Consider the following 17322-nt stretch of genomic DNA (forward strand, 5'->3'; position numbering starts at 1 on the left):
AATTTGTAAGTTTTTCTTTTTTGAAATGAATTATCCCACAATTTCATAGTCTTCTGCTAGGATGGCTAAGTTGTTTGAACTGACGTTAATTGTAGGGAAAGTGCAAGAATGCAGTATTAGCAACGTGATTATGGATTTATGAAAAAAAATCGAGCTGTGAAGTTATACAGTTTGGAAGGAAAAAAAGAGAAGCAGAACAATATGGAGAATGTGAGAGACTGGGAAATTTGATATTCAGAGCGATTTCCATGTTCTTGTACATGAATCGCAGAAAATTAACATCCAGGCACAGCAAGCAATAAGGGAAGTGAGTAATGTATTAACCTCCCTTGAAAAGGGATTTGTGAACAAGAATCAAGAAGTGTCTGTGCAAGAATATAGAAATGTTGTGAACACTACAGCTCGGTCTCCTCAGCTAAGGAAGGGCCCTGGAGAGAATGCAATGAGGAGTTCACTTGACTGATTCCTGGGATAGGAGGAGATCAAGTAGTCAGCCCAATATTTCCTAGACTATAGAAGATTGAGAAGTGATCTCATTGAAACAAATTCCTGTGGATTGTGGAAGAATGTTTTCCCTGGCATGGTGGTCTAGAATTGGGGATTAGAGTCTTCATAAGTGGTCAACCATTTAGGACAGAGCTGAGTGTGTCTCTTTGGGATTCTCAGTTGTAGAGAATGGTGGATGTTCACTTTATTCAAGATAAAAATTGATTGACTCTTGAATACAAAGGGAATCAAGTGAAATCAAATTGTGCAAGAAGGTGGAATTGAGGTGATGATCAGCCATGATCTTGGTGAATGATGGAGCAAGATCAAAGGGTCAAAGGACCTCTGCCTCCTGTGTCTGGGTGGCTGGAATTTGAGTTAGCATGACTGGAAGCTCTTTCATATGAGTCACTTTGGCCTTGTATCTTTTGGAGCAATGCCGGTTTGTCAACGTTGGTTACTTACGCACAACAAATGATGAGCTCCTTGCATTTTCAAGACGCTGTGGAACATGCAATGAAAGCAAGTGTCTGCTTTTGTATACTAAACATTATTGGGTAAAGTACTGATTTTACTACCTTTGCATAATCAAATTACTGTACAAAATAGCAGGAATCTAAGGTCAGGGAAATATAGGAAGCAGCAGTGCTTTGTGAAAATGCAGGGTAAGTTGTTATCCACTTTTGAGGATTGGCTTAATATTTGATTTAATAAGCAGGATCTGTTTTTTTTCCAGGTCCCACATTATTGAAGCTCTTCTACTTTTTGTTTTTACACATGAAACTTTCCTTGTGTTGCTGACTTGCACGTAAATGTTAACCCGGGTCTGGTGCAATGACAGTGTGTTGGTGCTGCGTTTTTACTTTACAGTTTTGAGTCCATCTTCCAGAATTACACTTTTTTTAAACAAAAGAAGACGTGTGATAATACTGAATGGGTGGAAAGTGCTGTTATCCCCTAGTCTCTATTTTAAAAACTGTCAGTATATTCATGCAGCATTTTCCTTTTTAAAATCAGAGTTGACAATAATTAGATTGGTTTTGGAATTTTCTTTCATGTTGCAGGATACCTCGTATTTGTTCATCACTGGCCCTGATGTGGTGAAATCTGTCACAAATGAGGATGTGACTCAAGAAGATCTTGGTGGTGCTAAAACACACACTGCAGTCTCAGGTGAGATGGCATTCATTTCCAGAGGAAACCTTTTTACAAAGCATATACTGTACTCCTAAATTGTCAACCGAAGTGGACTTTAAATGCACTGAATTCCTGGTTACCATTTATTTTGCTCAGGCATTGGTGTTATCACATCCTCTTAAGTTCAGATCTTATTTCAGCTGCATTTAGATTCTGATTTTAATTTCAGTGGGGAATGTATAGACTGTGATTTGTATGACTCAAACACCATGCCCTAGTGCTTTTCCTGGTATGACCCCATTTTAAGACAGTTTTTAATTGGACCCAGGACCATTCCTGTTCTTGTTATATTTTGTTGGACGTGTGAAAATTTCAAAAATGATCTTAAATATTTGTACTTAACATTGCTGCCAGCTGAGTCAGAAAGTACACTAACCTGACAAATTATTATCTTAAACATCACATGCTGATTACAGCTTTCTGTACATAAAATGGACATCAACTTCATGTGCCTCAATATTAACAAATAGTTCTTCCCAAAGACTCTTGATCAATGGGATTGATGCAGCATTGATTTTATCACTGGTTGGATTGATATTAATAATAGGAACAATGATCAGTGATGGGTTTTTAAAAAACTGGCATTATTGCCTCTGCTACAATTTCTTGATGACCTTTATGAAGTATTACACAAACCATGACATACAGTGCTACATAAATAAATTTGTAATTTGTCTTAGTAGTAATAGCAATCATTTCTTTATTGTGAAGCACCAGCATGGATTTTTAGTAATACTAAATCTGTTTATGCTGCAGGTGTTGCACACAAGGCTTTTGAAAATGATGTTGATGCCTTATTGAACTTGAGAGAGTTTTTTAATTTTATACCTCTGAATAATAAAGATCCCCCTCCTATCAGGGAGTGTCAGGATCCCTGGTAAGTGAAAGAATCAAGTTTCACATGATATCCTACACTTCAATACAAAATCATAGAAGATTTAATACATTACAGTGGTTTGTCAAACTGATTTCCCAGCATTTTAATTGCAGGTTCATGTTCTGATGGGGAATCCATACGATTTGCATAAGTTATAATAGTTTGTATGTAGATTACAGCTGTTGCATTCTAGATATAAACATCAACTGACCTTAAGGTGGAGCTGTGACCTTTTAGCAGCGTCGTAAAATGCTCATATCCTTATAAAATAAGATTGTCCAATTCTTCTATGAGCCTTGAGAAATTTGCTGCTGCATTAATTTTGTTTACCAATCTTCAGAGATGCACAAAATGATGCACACAATGAAATTAGAAAGGGAGCATTGATAGTGGCCAGGCAAGTATACCTTACATGTTGAGTTTTATCCAGGGTGTAAATTATGTGATTGACCAAAGAAAAAATGAATTTCTAGTAAGTATGGAAAATAAAAATGTAAAGTAGGCGTGGTTGCTTGCAGAGGTCATTAAACATATAACAATTCTGCCAAGACTTCATTTACAGTAAGGGGCTGTGCCATGTAACTGGGGCTGTTGAAATGATTGAACTGAGGTTGACTGATTTTTGTTTCATTAGGTAAGGAATATGAAGGAAAGTCAGGTAAATGGTGTTGAGGTACAGATTAACCATGATCTAACATAGGGGCTGAGCGGTCCACTGTTTTGCACAAACATACGAATTAGCAGCAGGAGTCGGGTACTTGGCCTCTCAAGCATGCTGTGCCATTCAGTATGATTATGGCTGATCTGATTGTAACCTCTTGTCAACACCCGATAAACTTTCACTCCTTGTTTATTAAGGATTTATCTACTTCCACCTTAAAAATATTCTCAGACTCTGCTTCCATTGCTTTTTGTGGAAGAGAGACTTGCAACCCTCAGAGAAAAGAAAATTCTCCTCATTTTTGCCTTAAATTATATTTTTAATCAGTGATCCCAGTTCTAGATCCTCCATGAGAGATCACATCTTCTTCACATCCACCCTGTCACTACCCCTCAGGATCTTTTAAAGTTTCAATCAAGTTACCTCTTATTCTACTACAAGCCTAGCCTGTCCAACCTTTTCTCGTAAGGCAGTTCTGTGCTGTGATAGTTAAAAGCAAAGACGTATGTATCAATCTCTCTCTCTTTCTCTCTCTCTCTGTAACCCTCACCTTGTAGATAAATTTCAGACTGATGGGTCCAGAGCTAGCTGTCATGGTGGCAGCTACTAAGGAGGAGGTGGAGAGAGTCATACGGCCATTGCAAGACCAGCTTGTGGCAGAACCTGCAGAGGGAGGGCAGGAAGTAAGACTGTGATTTCCCACAGTGGGGAAGGGGGGCTGCAGGAGGATGCTGAGATGGAGGGCTTACGGGACAAGGAGATTCTTATCTGAGGCCACGTGCCTGTGCTGGCAGAGCCAGCGCAAGGAGATGGTGCAGCATTTGTGAGATGTTCTGGTGGACCTGAGGAGGGGAGGGCACCTGCTTCCAATGGAAGTCAAGGGGAGGGCAGCCCTTAACTTCTGTGTCACATGATCGTTGTAGGTATGCAGTGGCGACATCTGGAACTTTGCAGGCCTTTGCACACAGATGTGTGTGCTAGTTTGTAGATGCCTTTTACGTTCATGCAGGCCAATGCATCAAGTTTGATGTTGGCCAGGGTTGCAGGCTTCGCCATCATCACTGGAATGCCCCATGTGCAGGGGGCTGTGGATAGAACGCACATCACCCTGTGTTCCCCGAAAGGTGAAGGGCAACCATTTATCAACAGGAAGGGCTTCCACTCACTAAATCTTGCGGATTGTTTGTTACCACAGGCTGATCATTTTGCAGTTGTGCGCATGGCACCCAGGGAGTGTTGTTGACATCTATGTCCTGAGGCGCTCAGACATCCCTGGGCTATTTGAGAGCCAGCCCAGGCTGCCAGGATGGCTCATGAGGGACAAAGGCTACCTGCTGAGGTCATGACACCAGTGTGGAGGCCTGAAACTGAGGCAGAGACCCACACTGCCACTGAGTCCGTTATTGTGCATAGACCTGCTAAAAATGCGGTTTTGGTGGCTGTGCTGCTCTGGAATGCCCTTCAATACAGCCCTGTGTGGGTCTCCTGCATCATCATTGCACACCGCACTCTGCACAATATCACGCAGCAGCGGGGAGACAACCCGTTTGAAGGAGGAGGAGAATTGACACTAGTAGAATGTGGAGGAGTAACTGTATGAGGAACTGGAGGATGGAGGACAGGTGGTGATGATTTGGCAAGGCAGTGTTGCAAGGGATGCTTTAATTGTAGCACGATTCACCTAGATGCTGCAGTGTGGTATGGCAGATGCCACCACCACCCTCCCACCATACCCCAGGAGATGATGTAGCTGTGCTCCCCTCGATGCCAAGCCCTCGAATGTTCCCACCTCCACCTGATGTGCATCAGCAGCTGTGATGTGCTCACCAATAAGTGATCCAGAAGCCTCACTGCTAACATGCTGGACTGTCATGATAGTTTGTGTTGTTGATGCTTGCGCTGATTCACAACCTCAGGGCTTCCCTCCAAGGTGTTGACTGAGGTGGTCTCAGCAGGAGCAATGGTTTGCGGGATGGGGGGGAGATGGCGACATCCAAAAGGCCCAGAGCACGGGGATTGTCCCCTCTAAGAAAAGACATATGTTAGCGGAAGGGAAGGAAAAAAGGCGTGGTACCTACTTCAGAGAAGGTCCTAGGAATAACTCACTTGCATGCAGATGCCGACCTGGCTGTCTGTGACCATTCTCTGTTTCGTTTCCCCTGCCAGCTCCAGGACTCGCTGCTCAGATCCTGTGACAAGGCGCAGCTCAGATACTGCACCACCAATTTTCTCCCCCGTCTTGGTGGTTATGTGCAGTTTTCTCCTGTGGGGACATAAAGAGGATTGAAAGCATGATGTATTGGAGGGCATGAGGGGCAACGCATGTTGAGAATGGGTAATTTCGGGACAATGCCGGCCCACAGTGGAGTACTGATTGGGGAGTTCCACAGGGGTTGAAGGCAGTGCTGGGGTGGGGGAGTTGGTGCTGTCTGGGGGTAGTTTCACACGGTAAGCACAGCACGTGTACTGGTCTCAGAATGGATGCTCACATGCCGTTGATGCTCAAAGAAGGTCGTTCATCTTTTTCTGGCATTAGTCCCTGGAACGATGTGCCAGTGCCCTGGCACTTACAGCTGCAACCTCCCAGATGGCATTGGCTGCGTGACTTTGACAAGAGCCCTCAGTGGGATTGAGTAGCTGGCGGTTCTCCTCCATAGCATCCAGCAGGCAGGCCTGCTCAGCCTCGGGGAATATGGGAACACTTCTCCTGTTAGCCACCTTCCTGGTGTGATTGCCTGTGTCCATACCTACAGCCCATATACAGCTCTGCCTTTGCATCTGGACTCCCTGCACATCAGCTTGGGCCACCCATGGGCCCATTAGTTTTAATTTTGTGATGAATAACATACAGGCAACCTGGTTTCACTAGAGGGTTAGCCATCTCCAACCAAACACAAGGTACTATGTTTAGGAGAAGGGGGGGGTGTGTTTGTGTGTGTGGTGAGAATGCTCAAAGGTCTCATTCAACAAGGGGGAATATTGCGTGGCAGCCCAGCGCTCTGTGTGAAAGGCAGCAGTGATGCCAGCGCTCTGGGTGAACGGGGATGGGGAGGCCAACGATGTCCAGAGTCAGTGACGGTTGGGAGAGGCCAGCAATCTGAATGCTGGGAGGAATTGTTTAGTGATCTCCCACCATCGGCGCATGTGCGAGGGCCAGCTCAGTGCGCTGATTTCAGCCTCTTCAATGGGAATACATCCACCCATCACTTTTCAGCATGATTCACGCTAGTGCATTCTGCAGTGCTCAATATGACAAATTCATTTTGAAAATCTCAATGAAAAAAGTCAGTGGGATTTACTGCAGTTTTTACGTGAATTTGAGAGTTAAAATTTTTTATGGAGAATCCCAGCCAGCTTTTATTAGGAACAGACTGGTCCGTGGTAAAAGGTTGCCCTCTAGTGGCTGCTGGGGGAAAATATTTTTCTGGTGTCTGACAGTGTGGTATTTTCCCACCACTTATAAGGGAAAGGATGTCACCTAGTGGCCATTTGAGTTGTGCACTCTTACCAGGTTATGGCTGGAATTTTTGTACAAATGACCCTTTATAACTTTGAAAATAAAGACATTTTTGTAACCATGCACACTGGTAACATAGATGCACACTGATTATTCACAAGAAAGGAATAAATATTGGTGGAAATTTGCTGCTGCTCACAGTTGGATCATGCCCACCATCCCAATGGTTGACCTATAACAATTTAAAGCTGGGAAGAGCGTTAAATGCTTAAAGGTGAGACTTCTGCCTCTTTCTCAGGGCCTTCTGTAGATCTATCTGCACCTGCCATTAGCAGTGGCTGATGGGTCTGCCTGCCTGGGATGACAGGCAGTCCCATCAGCCCTAAAACCCTGGTAAGTCTGGGATTGCAGGACTGTGAGGAGGAAGTTGGTTGGGCGGGGCGGGGGGGGATTGGTGGGGGGAAATGTTGTTGGGAAACCAGGTTCAAGAGACCAGGACATAGATTAAAAGGGAAGGGGTGAGGTGTGGTGAGGATCTTGGGTGGAGGTCTGGGGAGTGTCTCTGAGAATCAGCGAAGGAGGTTCTTCCCCATCCTTTTGCCCTGCTAAAGGCTTCCTGCCTGGTGTGGATCTTGTGGGTCTCTGTGGATGATTGCATCAACAGCATGCCTTTAAGGGAAACTTGGTTGAGGGATGACACTTTTACCACCATTGGTTGCTAGAATCCGTCATCAAAGAAGAAATAGCGAGGCACCTAGAAAAGAATGGTTTGATCGAGCAGACGCAGCACGGATTTGTTCAGGGGAAGTCATGTTTGACAAATTTATTGGATTTCTATGAGGATGTGACTAGTGCGGTAGACAGAGGGGAACCAGTGGATGTGGTGTTTTTAGATTTCCAAAAGGCGTTTGATAAGGTGCCTCACAAAAGGTTGCTACAGAAGGTTAGGGTGCACAGAGTTGGGGGTATGGTGTTAGCGTGGACAGAGGATTGGCTGTCTAATAGGAAGCAGAGAGTTGGTATCAATGGGTGCTTTTCTGGTTGGCGGTTGGTGACTAGTGGAGTGCCGCAGGGATCGGTGCTGGGGCCTCAACTATTTACCATTTATATAGATGATCTGGAGGAGCGGGCTGAGTGTAGGGTGATGAAATTTGCTGATGACACGAAGATGAGTGGAAAAGCAAATTGCGTGGAGGGTATGGAAAGTCTGCAGAGAGATCTGGATAGGCTGAGCGAGTGGGTGAGGACCTGGCAGATGGAGTATAATGTTAGCAAATGTGAGGTTATCCACTTTGGCAGAAATAATAGTAGGAGGGATTATTATTTAAAAGGCGAAAAGCTGAAGCATGCTACGGTGCAGAGGGACCTTGTGCACGAATTGCAAAAACTCAGTCTACAGGTGCAGCAGGTGATCAAGAAGGTGAATGGAATGTTGGCCTTTATAGTGAGGGGGATAGAATATAAAAGCAGGGAGGTCTTGCTGCAACTGGACAGGGTACTGGTGAGGCTGCAGCTCGAGTAGTGTGTGCAGTTTTGGTCGTTGCACTTGCGGAAGGATATATTGGCCTTGGAGGGAGTGCAGAGGAGGTTCATTAGGCTGATACTGGAGATGAGGGGGTTGGCCTATGAAGAGAGACTGAATAGACTGGGTCTGTACTCGTTGGAGTTTAGAAGAATGAGGGGGGATCTTATAGAGACGAATAAGATAATGAAGGGGATGGATAGGGTAGAGGTAGAGAGATTCTTCCTGCTTAGAAAGGCTAGCAGGACTAGAGGACACAGCCTCAAGATAAGTGGGGTGGGGGGGGGGGTGTGCAGTTTAGATCAGAGTTAAAGAGGAACCTCTTCACTCAAAGGGTGGTGAATCTCAGGAATTCTCTTGCCCGTTGAAGTGTTGGAAGCTACCTCGTTGAATATTTTTAAGTCACGGGTAGATAGGTTTCTGATAGACAGGGGAATTAAGGGTTATGGGGAGAAAGCAGGAAAGTGGAACTGATCCACTTCAGATCGGCCATGATCTTATTGAATGGTGGGGCAGGCTCGAAGGGCCAGATGGCCTACTCCTGCTCCTATTTCTTATGTTCTTATGCCTTCAGTTGCCTGAGTCCTACACTCTGGGATACCCTCCCTCTACCTCTCTAGCTGGCTTTTCTCTTTGAGACATTCCTCAAAACCTACCTCTGTGACCGATCCTTTGGCCTATTATCTCCTTTGTGGTTGGGTGTCATACTTTGTTTTATAATGCTCCTGTAAAGTTCCTTACATGGGCTGTTTCATCACAATATAAATGCAAGTTATTTTCTTCTAAATGTTTTCTTGTGAATGTACCAAGTGTCACAGTCCATTCTCTCATCATTGTCACAGTGTCAGTATTGCATACTCTACAAGATGCAAAGTAGGTTTGTCAAGTTGGGCTGTGTCCTTTGGGGCTTAAAAGAATAGGTGTTGATCTTTATTGAAATATATTGAACCTGACTTGACAGGGTCAATGCTGAAAGGATGTTACCCCTTGTGGGAGAAACTAGAGCTAGGGTCTCCCATTTAACATGAAGGTATTTTTTCTGAGGGTAGTCTGTTGACTGTTCTTTTCCCCCTCAGAGAGGCTGAGTTAGATAGTTTCTTTATGGACAAGGTATATGGGGTAGACAGGAAAGTGGAGGCAGAGCAGGCTCAAGGGGCCAAATGCCCTGTTCCTGCTCCGAATTTGTAGCTTTGTATGTACTGTCTGCACTAAACATGATTCTGAATTGTAATCCAACAGCATTCATTCAGGGTGATGTACAACCGCTATATACTCATGCTGTGCTTTTTGGGTTGAAGTGGTTCCCATGCTTTGAATGAATTGAGTATAGTATCATTAGTGTCAAATTGGAACATTCCATTCTAAAGTTAAGTCCAATACATGGATTGATTTGGAGAGGAAGATTGAATGAATGTCTTGCTAAAATAAATTAAAACTAGATTAGCAAAAAAATCATTAACTGAGGCCACTTTGTGAAGACCTGAATTTTTTTTGTTCAAAATTGTTGTTGAAGGGAGAGGGTAAAAGAATTTTTGTGACTTCTTAAATCTGTAGTTGAATATAACTTACAATAGTGAGCATTTAGAAATACATGAGTCATAATCAAGGACAACCAACATGGCATTGTTAAAGTTAAGTTGTGTTGACGACTTCAATAGAATTTTTCAAAGCAGTAACTAATTTAATAAAGGTTTTGGATGTTCAGGAGCAATTTAATATATTTAATGTTGTTAAATATGAGGTAAAACACTTTGAGGTTTGACTGGGAAAAGATAATGGGAACAGTCTTGAGAGACCTAGGGTTCAAGTACTTAGTTCTCTGAAAGTGGAATTGAAGTTTGATTAAGCTTTTTGTTTTGAAAAAAACATTCTGGGTTCTGTGTGCAGTTTTGTCTGTCTCCTTATAAAAGGTAGTTAATGCCATAATGCATGCAATGTAGATCTGCCACGAACAAGGATTGGAAACTTATTATGAAAACTATTCATTGGGACCATTTCCATTGAAGTAGATAAATTAGTGAGGAAATTCTGCAGATTTTTAAAAATTATAATTAAAATGACCCCTGAGATTGAGAAGAGGTTAGGAAAATTTTATTTACAGGATTGTTGGAAAATAGAATGCTACTCCACAGGAAGTGATTTAGTCAGAGACCATTGTACCTCTCGAGGGCAAATTGGAAAATTATTTGAAACTGATAAAGATACCATTGGGATGGGGATTCGGAGGGAAAGAGGAGTAGTGGGATTAATTTTAAATCACAGGAGCTAAGAGTGAGCACAGCCGTGAAGCCCTCTTGTGCTGTCAATCTCTGACTCTTGGACCAAATTGCTGTTGGTATGTTATGCTGTGAGGAGAAGTCTTAATTTTGAGAATCGTGGTGGATAATCAAGAAGGTTGATCATAGAAATATGAGTAATTAATATTTCACTGTGCATAGGTGGTTGACAAATATTAAAAATTCTACTTTTGTCCTTTTGCTCCTCAAAGTGATCGGTTGGTGCCGAGTCTGGATACAGTGGTTCCTCTGGAATCCACAAAAGCATATGATATGTTGGATATCATCAGTGCGGTAAGATGTTTGATTTAATTTCTCAGTATTCCTGTAAAACACAATACACTCCCAAAACGCAGGGTGCAAGGTTGTTTGCTGAAGGGATTATATGTTGTTGTCAGATCCTCTCCATACCAAGAGAGGGGAGTTTCCAATTTTTACCTTTTCTGCACATTAGCAAATTGTAAAACAAGTTATGTTTTATCTATAACAGGAGTGGGCCATTCAGCTGCTCAAACGTGTTCTGCTGTCCGTCGATCATGCTTGATCTGTTTCGTAACTGTATCTACCCACTTTGGTTCCAGAAGCCTTAAAGCCTGATTTCCTAATGAAACTATGTCAGTCTCACTTTTGAAACCTTCAGCATTCTGGCTTCAATATAGCTTTTTGGGAGACATTTCTTCCACTGCCCTTACGTAAAGATGTGCCTCCTAACATCATTCCTGAACATCGTGGCTTTGATTTCAAGGTTATGCACCTATTCTGGAGACCCCACCAAAAAATAGGGTAAATAGAAATAATCTAACAAAGCATGATTGGTATCCCATCCATTCACAGTAAACATAACTGCCATCTACAAGATACACGGCAGTAACTCACCAAGGTTCCTTCGACAGCACCTTCTAAACTCTTCAACTTTATCATCTGGAAGATCAAGGGAAGCAGACGCATGGAAACACTTGTACCCTTTGTTCCCCTCCAAGTCTTGCACATCTTGACTTGAAACTATATTGTTGTTCCTTCAATACAACTGAGTCAAAATTCTAGAATTCCCTAATAGCATAGTAGGCACACCTATACCAGATGGACTGCAGCAATTCCAAAGAGTATCTTTGAATCATCTTGAGGGCATTTAGGATTGGGAAATAAACGCTGGCTTGCATCACAAGAACAAGTTTAAAAAATTCTTTAATATCTGAAGCACTCCAGTTAGATCAAACTTTTAATCTCCTGCATTCAAGCAAATGCAAACCTATTTTGTGCAACTCGTCGTCTTAATTTAACCTTGCGTGTGTAAATGCACAAGTGCAATAAATAATATTGGTGAACTGAAGACACAAGTAGTCATGTGGTTAAGATGTAGTGACTCAAACAAGGAGGGAAATGAACACTTGCATTCATTCTGGAAATATGAGGAAGGCAGTGCTGAGATGAGGCAGGACTCAAAGACTTGATTTGATAATTAATGGACAATAGAGGAGTTGTTCCTCTGCTCGGTTTACACCATCAGCCAGTAAGGGCTGAATTCTCCCATTTTGAGACTGAGTGCAATGATAGGTGCAGAAATGTGGAGTGTTTCCTGCTGCAGAGGCTGGCAGGAAAGCACGTCAAATATTTCAGCCTCATTCTTATTAATTATGCACCCAAGTGTTCACACCATATTCAGTGGCAGGGCAGGCCTGGAGGATGCATTGGCCGCTCTCCTGTCTGGAAGCCATATTGAAAAGGTGTACAACATCACTGACCCATTATTGAAGAAAGAAGATGGACCACCTGAAAATGAAGATAGATCTCCAGGAGCACTCTGAGACTGGGCAGTGGACCACCTGAGAACAAAGGTGGACATTCTGAGCCTGTAAGATGGACCTTCAGGGCATCCAATCTGGAAGAGTCCAGATTAGATGCCCTGACCCTGACCACTGCTGTGGTGTTCCACGGTTACTCCATCATGAATTCTGGAGACGATCTCAACCAATGTTCAGCTGAGTCATGACACCTGCACACCATGTTGTTCCAAACGTATTTCACACCAGTGTGTTTTCATGCCAGCATCAAAGAGAATCTGGCATGGGGACCGTGCCTCCATCTGCATCCCATTAATTGGAGGAGAACCTTTTGGTCAAAGTATCTCTAATGAGGAAATTAACAGCGCTGAATCTTATTTCAGGGAATGAAGATTAAGTGGAGCATGTTTCAGTTGGAGGGCATTTGATCATCATCGTAGCCTAAATTTTGCAGTTTGTGGTGGAGGAATGTTGAGTGGGCTTTCCAGCAATCTGCCATTTGATCCAGTGTACCAAACCCCTCTTAGGTCATCTGTTCAATCAGTCAATCAGATTGAAGAATCTTCACTGAGATGCACACTGCAAAAGCAGAAAATACTGTATGGGGCACTGGTGAGGCAGCAACTGGAGTACTGTGTGCCGTTTTGGTCCCCATATTTGCGGAAGGATATATTAGCCTTGGAGTGAGTACAAAGAAGGTTCACCGGGCTGATACTGGAGATGAGGGGGTTAGCTGTAGACTGGGTCTGTACTCGTTAGAGTTTGGAAGGCTGAGGGGGGATCTTATAGAGACTTACAAGATACTGAAGGGGCTAGATAGGGTAGAGGTAGAGAGATTCTTCCCGCTTAGAAAGGATAGCGGAACTAGAGGGCTCAGCCTCAAAATATGGCCGGGGTCGGGGGGGCAGTTTAGAACGGAGTTGAGGAGTAACTTCTTCGCTGAAAGGGTGGTGAATCTCTAGAATTCTCTGCCCCTTGAAGTGGTGGAGGCTACCTCATTGAATATATTTAAGTCACGGGTGGATAGATTTCTGATAGACAAGGGAATTAAGGGTTATGGGGAGAAAGTGGGAAAGTGGAACTGATTCACTTCAGATCAGCCATGATCTTATTGAATGGCGGGACAGGCTCAAAGGACTAGATGGCCTACTCCTGCTCTTATTTCTTATGTTCGTGTGTTCAGGGGAAGTTGAGCTTCTAAACCCTTGCACTGGAATTTCAAGAGGAATTCCCTGACAAATCATTGGGGTAACACCCCACATCCATGATGCTGGGGAGCCAGGCAATTGTGGGCCAGAAAAATTAAAATGAGTTGTAAAACAAAGCTTATGATAAGAATTCATAATTCATCAAAGAACCAAGCTGATAATGAAAAACACAAGTGAGAATTGAAAAAAAATTAATGGGGCAAACAAAGAAGAGTGGATATGAGAATAAATTACCCAAAATTTGTAAACTTAAAGGAAATATAGGGGCAATAGGGGACCAAAAGGAAGATTTTGTGATGGCAGAGAATGTGGCTGAAGTATTAAGTTCTGTGCATTTGTCTTCGCTAGAGATGACTCTGCCAATGTCATAGTAATTTGGGAAACTTGAGTTGGATAAAAATTAATAGAGGAAAAACTTGAGGTTGGTGGGGCTCAAATCAAAAAGTCACTTTGTAAGATGCATTTAAAATTGCTGAATTGTAGGGGAACTGGTCATGATCTTTCAATCCTCCTTGAAATGGGAGTGGTGCCAGAGGTTTGGAGGATTTCAGATCTTGCATCCCTGTTCAAAAATGGGGAAGAGAGAAACTTGACAACTACAGAACACTCAGCCTGAAATAAGGAAGCTTTTAGAGGCTATAAGCTGGGAGAAAATTACTTAACAGTTGAAAGCGTAAAAAGTATAAATGAAGCTATCATAGATTTGTTAACGACAAATCATATTTGATTAACTTGATTTTCTAAATGAATGACCGAATGTTGATGTTTGGTGCAAACTGTCAGATTTTATTAACTACCCCACATAATAGACCAATTTGAAACCTATTGGGTAAAAGGAGCAGTTGCTGGGTGGAGCAGTAATGAACAGTTGTTTTTCAGATCAAAGAGAGTGTGCGTTTGTGTTCCCCCGGGGTCAGTCTTCGGACCAGGGCTCATTTTTGATTTTTTTTTTGTTTTATTAATGACCTTGCGTAATTTTAAAGTTTGTAGAAGAGTTGAAATTCAGAAATGTGGTAAACTGAGAGGACAATAGGAACAGCCTACAGGAAGAAGTATATATTGGTGCAATGGGTAGACACGTGGCAGATGAAATTTGAAGTCATTTGGTACGTAGTTTGAAAAGAGGCAACTTAAGCTAAATGGTACAATATTGAAACCAATGCAGGAAAAAAGGACCTGGGAATGGACATACATAAACAAATCAAGAAGGCTGTGAGAAAGGCATTGAGTACAAAAGCAAGAAAATCACAAACCTTTATTCAAAAAAAAATGATTAGGCTGATTCTAGGCACCATTGTTTAGGAAGAATGTTGAGGCCTGAAAGAGCGAAGAGGAAATACTTGAATGATACCAGGGATGATCTTATTCAAGGCTGGGTTTGACAGATCTTAGACCTGCAAGGAAGGCAAGGATTATCATGAACAAGCAGGAAAGTGGCAGAGCAGACTCAGTGGCCTACTCCTTTCTTTATTCTTATGAAGGATTTAAGTTGTGTGGAAATACTAGAGGTGCTGGGATTGTTAACTTTGGTAAAATGAAGATATCGGGGGATTTGATAGAGGTGCTCAAAATCATGAGGTTTTGGTAGAGTAAATAAGGCGAAAATGTTTCCAGTGACAGAAGGGTCAGCAACCAACCAGAGGGCACAGATTAATAGTAATTGATGATAAACTAGAGACAGTAAGAGACATGATGATCTGGGGTGGTGGAAGCAGATCAATAACTTTGTGGGGGTGAGGGTAAGAGCATAAAAATGGCATGAATTGGATAGCTGTCCTTTCGTGATGCATCTTTGTGTGAACTCATTTAATACATTTATCATTCTGGTCAATCTGCTGTGCCCCTTCCATAGCCAATATATTCTTCTTAAGTTGCGATGCCCAGAACTGCAAGCAGTATCCAGATGTGATCTAAACAAAGCTCTGCACAGTTGCAATATAACTTCAAGCTCTGTTCAGATGAAGAACAATGTTAAGTTACTGGAAAGACTTTCACCTTATTTACTCTACCAAAACCAAAAGATTTTGAACATCTCTACCAAGTCTTGATTTTCAGAAGGCGTTTGACAAGGTACCTCACAAGAGGTTATTGCAGAAGGTAAGGGGGCATGGAGTTGGGGGTAGGGTGTTAGCGTGGATAGAGGATTGGTTGTCAAATAGGAGGCAGAGAGTGGGGGTTAGTGGGTGCTATTCGGATTGGCGGTTGGTGACTAGTGGAGTGCCCCAGGGGTCGGTGCTGGGGCCTCAGCTATCTACCATTTATATAGATGATCTGGAGGAGGGAACCGAGTGTATGGTGTCGAAATTTGCTGATGACACCAAGATTGGTGGAACGGCAAATTGCGCGGAGGGTGTGGAGAGTCTGCAGAAGGATCTAGATAGGCTGGGCGAATGGGCCAGGAACTGGCAAATGGAATTTAATGTTGGCAAGTGCGAGGTGGTCCACTTTGGTAGGAATAATGGTAGGAAGGACTATTACTTACGTGGCAAAAAACTGCAGCAGGCGACGGTGCAGAGGGACCTCGGGGTCCTTGTGCATGAGTCGCAAAAACGCAGCCTGCGGGCGCAGCAGGTGGTCAGGAAGGCGAATGGGATGCTGGCCTTCATAGCGAGGGGGATTGAATATAAAAGTAGGGAGGTCTTGCTGCAGCTGTATAGGGCATTGGTGAGGCTGCAGCTGGAGTACTGTGTGCGGTTTTGGTCGCTGTACTTACGCAAGGATATTTTGGCCTTGGAAGGAGTGCAGAGGAGGTTTACTAGGCTGATACCAGAGTTGAGGGGGTTGAGCTATGAGGAGAGGCTGAATAAACTAGGCTTGTACTCGTTAGAGTTTAGAAGAATGAGGGGAGATCTCATTGAGACATATAAGATGATGAATGGGTTGGATAGGATAGAGGTGGAGAGACTCTTCCCGCTCAGAAAGGACAGTAGGACTAGGGGGGCACAGCCTCAAGATAAAGGGGGGACGGTTTAGAACAGAGTTGAGGAGGAACTTCTTCACTCAAAGGGTGGTAAATCTCTGGAATTCTCTGCCCATTGAGGTGGTGGAGGCTGCCTCGCTAAATATTTTTAAGACACGGGTTGATGGGTTTTTGGTAAGCGAGGGGATTAAGGGTTATGGGGAGAGGGCGGGAATGTGGAACTGAGCCACGACAGATCAGCCATGATCTTATTGAATGGCGGGGCAGGCTCGAAGGGCTAGATGGTCTACTCCTGCTCCTATTTCTTATGTTCTTAAGTCCCCCTATTCTTTTTTCCAAAGTTAATAATCCCAACACCTCTAGCTATTCCGCACAACTTAAATCCTTCATAAGAATAAGAAAAGGAGTAGGCCATTTGGCCCATTGAGCGTGCTGTGCCACTTTTCTGCCTTTTCATGATAATCCTTGCAGACTAAGATCTGTCTCACCCAGCCTTGAATAGGTCATTCCCGGTATCATTTTAGTATTTCCTCTTCATACCCAGGCCTCAAAGTTCTTCCTAAATAATGGTGCCTAGAATTTGACGCAATATTCCAGCTAAGCCTAATCAGTTTTGTTTTTAATAATTGTTTGTGACTTTCTTGCTTTTTGTATTGAAGTCTTTCTCACTGCCTTCTCAACTTGTCTTATCACATTCAAAGACTTGTTTATGTATGTCCATTCCTAGGTCCTCTTTTCCTGCCTTGGCTTCAGTATTGTACCATTTGGCTTAAGTTATCATTTGTACTTACTTCTTGTACTTGTCCACTATTGATTTCAGCACTTGTATCTCTAAATACCTCAACCCATCCATAGTTGATGCCGCCTTGCCGTTTAGAAAATAAAAATTTCTAAATCATTATTTCTCAGACTTGCGGGTTAATTGGAAGAATATAAA

At 43.0% G+C, this 17322-nt stretch overlaps 1 protein-coding gene across 1 annotated transcript in view; it reads left to right on the top strand.

Annotated features, from left to right (window-relative positions):
- The window catches only part of pccb (propionyl-CoA carboxylase subunit beta), a 52501-nt gene that overhangs the window by 21937 nt on the left and 13242 nt on the right, over positions 1-17322 (top strand). Inside the window, exons 7-9 of the mRNA XM_080185451.1 lie at positions 1551-1659; positions 2440-2560; positions 10689-10770. Coding sequence (XP_080041577.1) covers positions 1551-1659; positions 2440-2560; positions 10689-10770 — 312 coding nt within the window. The remainder of the gene's footprint in view (positions 1-1550; positions 1660-2439; positions 2561-10688; positions 10771-17322) is intronic.

The sequence above is a fragment of the Carcharhinus amblyrhynchos genome, chromosome 3 (assembly GCF_965287045.1).
Source record: "Carcharhinus amblyrhynchos chromosome 3, sCarAmb.v2.hapA, whole genome shotgun sequence".
Classification (NCBI taxonomy): domain Eukaryota; kingdom Metazoa; phylum Chordata; class Chondrichthyes; order Carcharhiniformes; family Carcharhinidae; genus Carcharhinus; species Carcharhinus amblyrhynchos.